The sequence below is a fragment of the Penaeus monodon genome, chromosome 22 (genome assembly GCF_015228065.2).
Source record: "Penaeus monodon isolate SGIC_2016 chromosome 22, NSTDA_Pmon_1, whole genome shotgun sequence".
Lineage (NCBI taxonomy): Eukaryota > Metazoa > Arthropoda > Malacostraca > Decapoda > Penaeidae > Penaeus > Penaeus monodon.
The window spans coordinates 4,941,643-4,941,943 of NC_051407.1; the positions used below are offsets into that span (position 1 = coordinate 4,941,643).

General features: G+C 49.8%; 1 protein-coding gene across 1 annotated transcript in view; it reads left to right on the top strand.

The window, feature by feature from the left end:
- Window positions 1-301, top strand: part of LOC119586839 (neurogenic locus Notch protein-like) — a gene marked incomplete at its 3' end in the record, with an annotated part of 145,347 nt that overhangs the window by 131,708 nt on the left and 13,338 nt on the right. Inside the window, 1 exon segment of the mRNA XM_037935567.1 lies at window positions 116-294. Coding sequence (XP_037791495.1) covers window positions 116-294 — 179 coding nt within the window.

Sequence of the window (301 nt, forward strand, 5' to 3'; positions counted from 1 at the left end):
GTTCCCTCAGTTCACCTTACTTTGTACTGGCATGCTTTTATGGTGTAATTGATATTGTAATTATCCGCCGTTCCTCTATTCCTCCGCCTGTTCTCATACTTTTCTTTTATCACAGGCTTCAAGGGCAAGAACTGCGAGCAGAACATTGACGACTGCCACAACCACCTGTGTCAGAATGGCGCCACCTGTGTGGACGGCGACAACACGTACACATGTGCGTGTCCTCCTACGTTCACTGGCCCGTATTGCAAGGATGATGTCGACGAGTGCGCTGTTAGGCCTACCATTTGCAAGGTCGGTG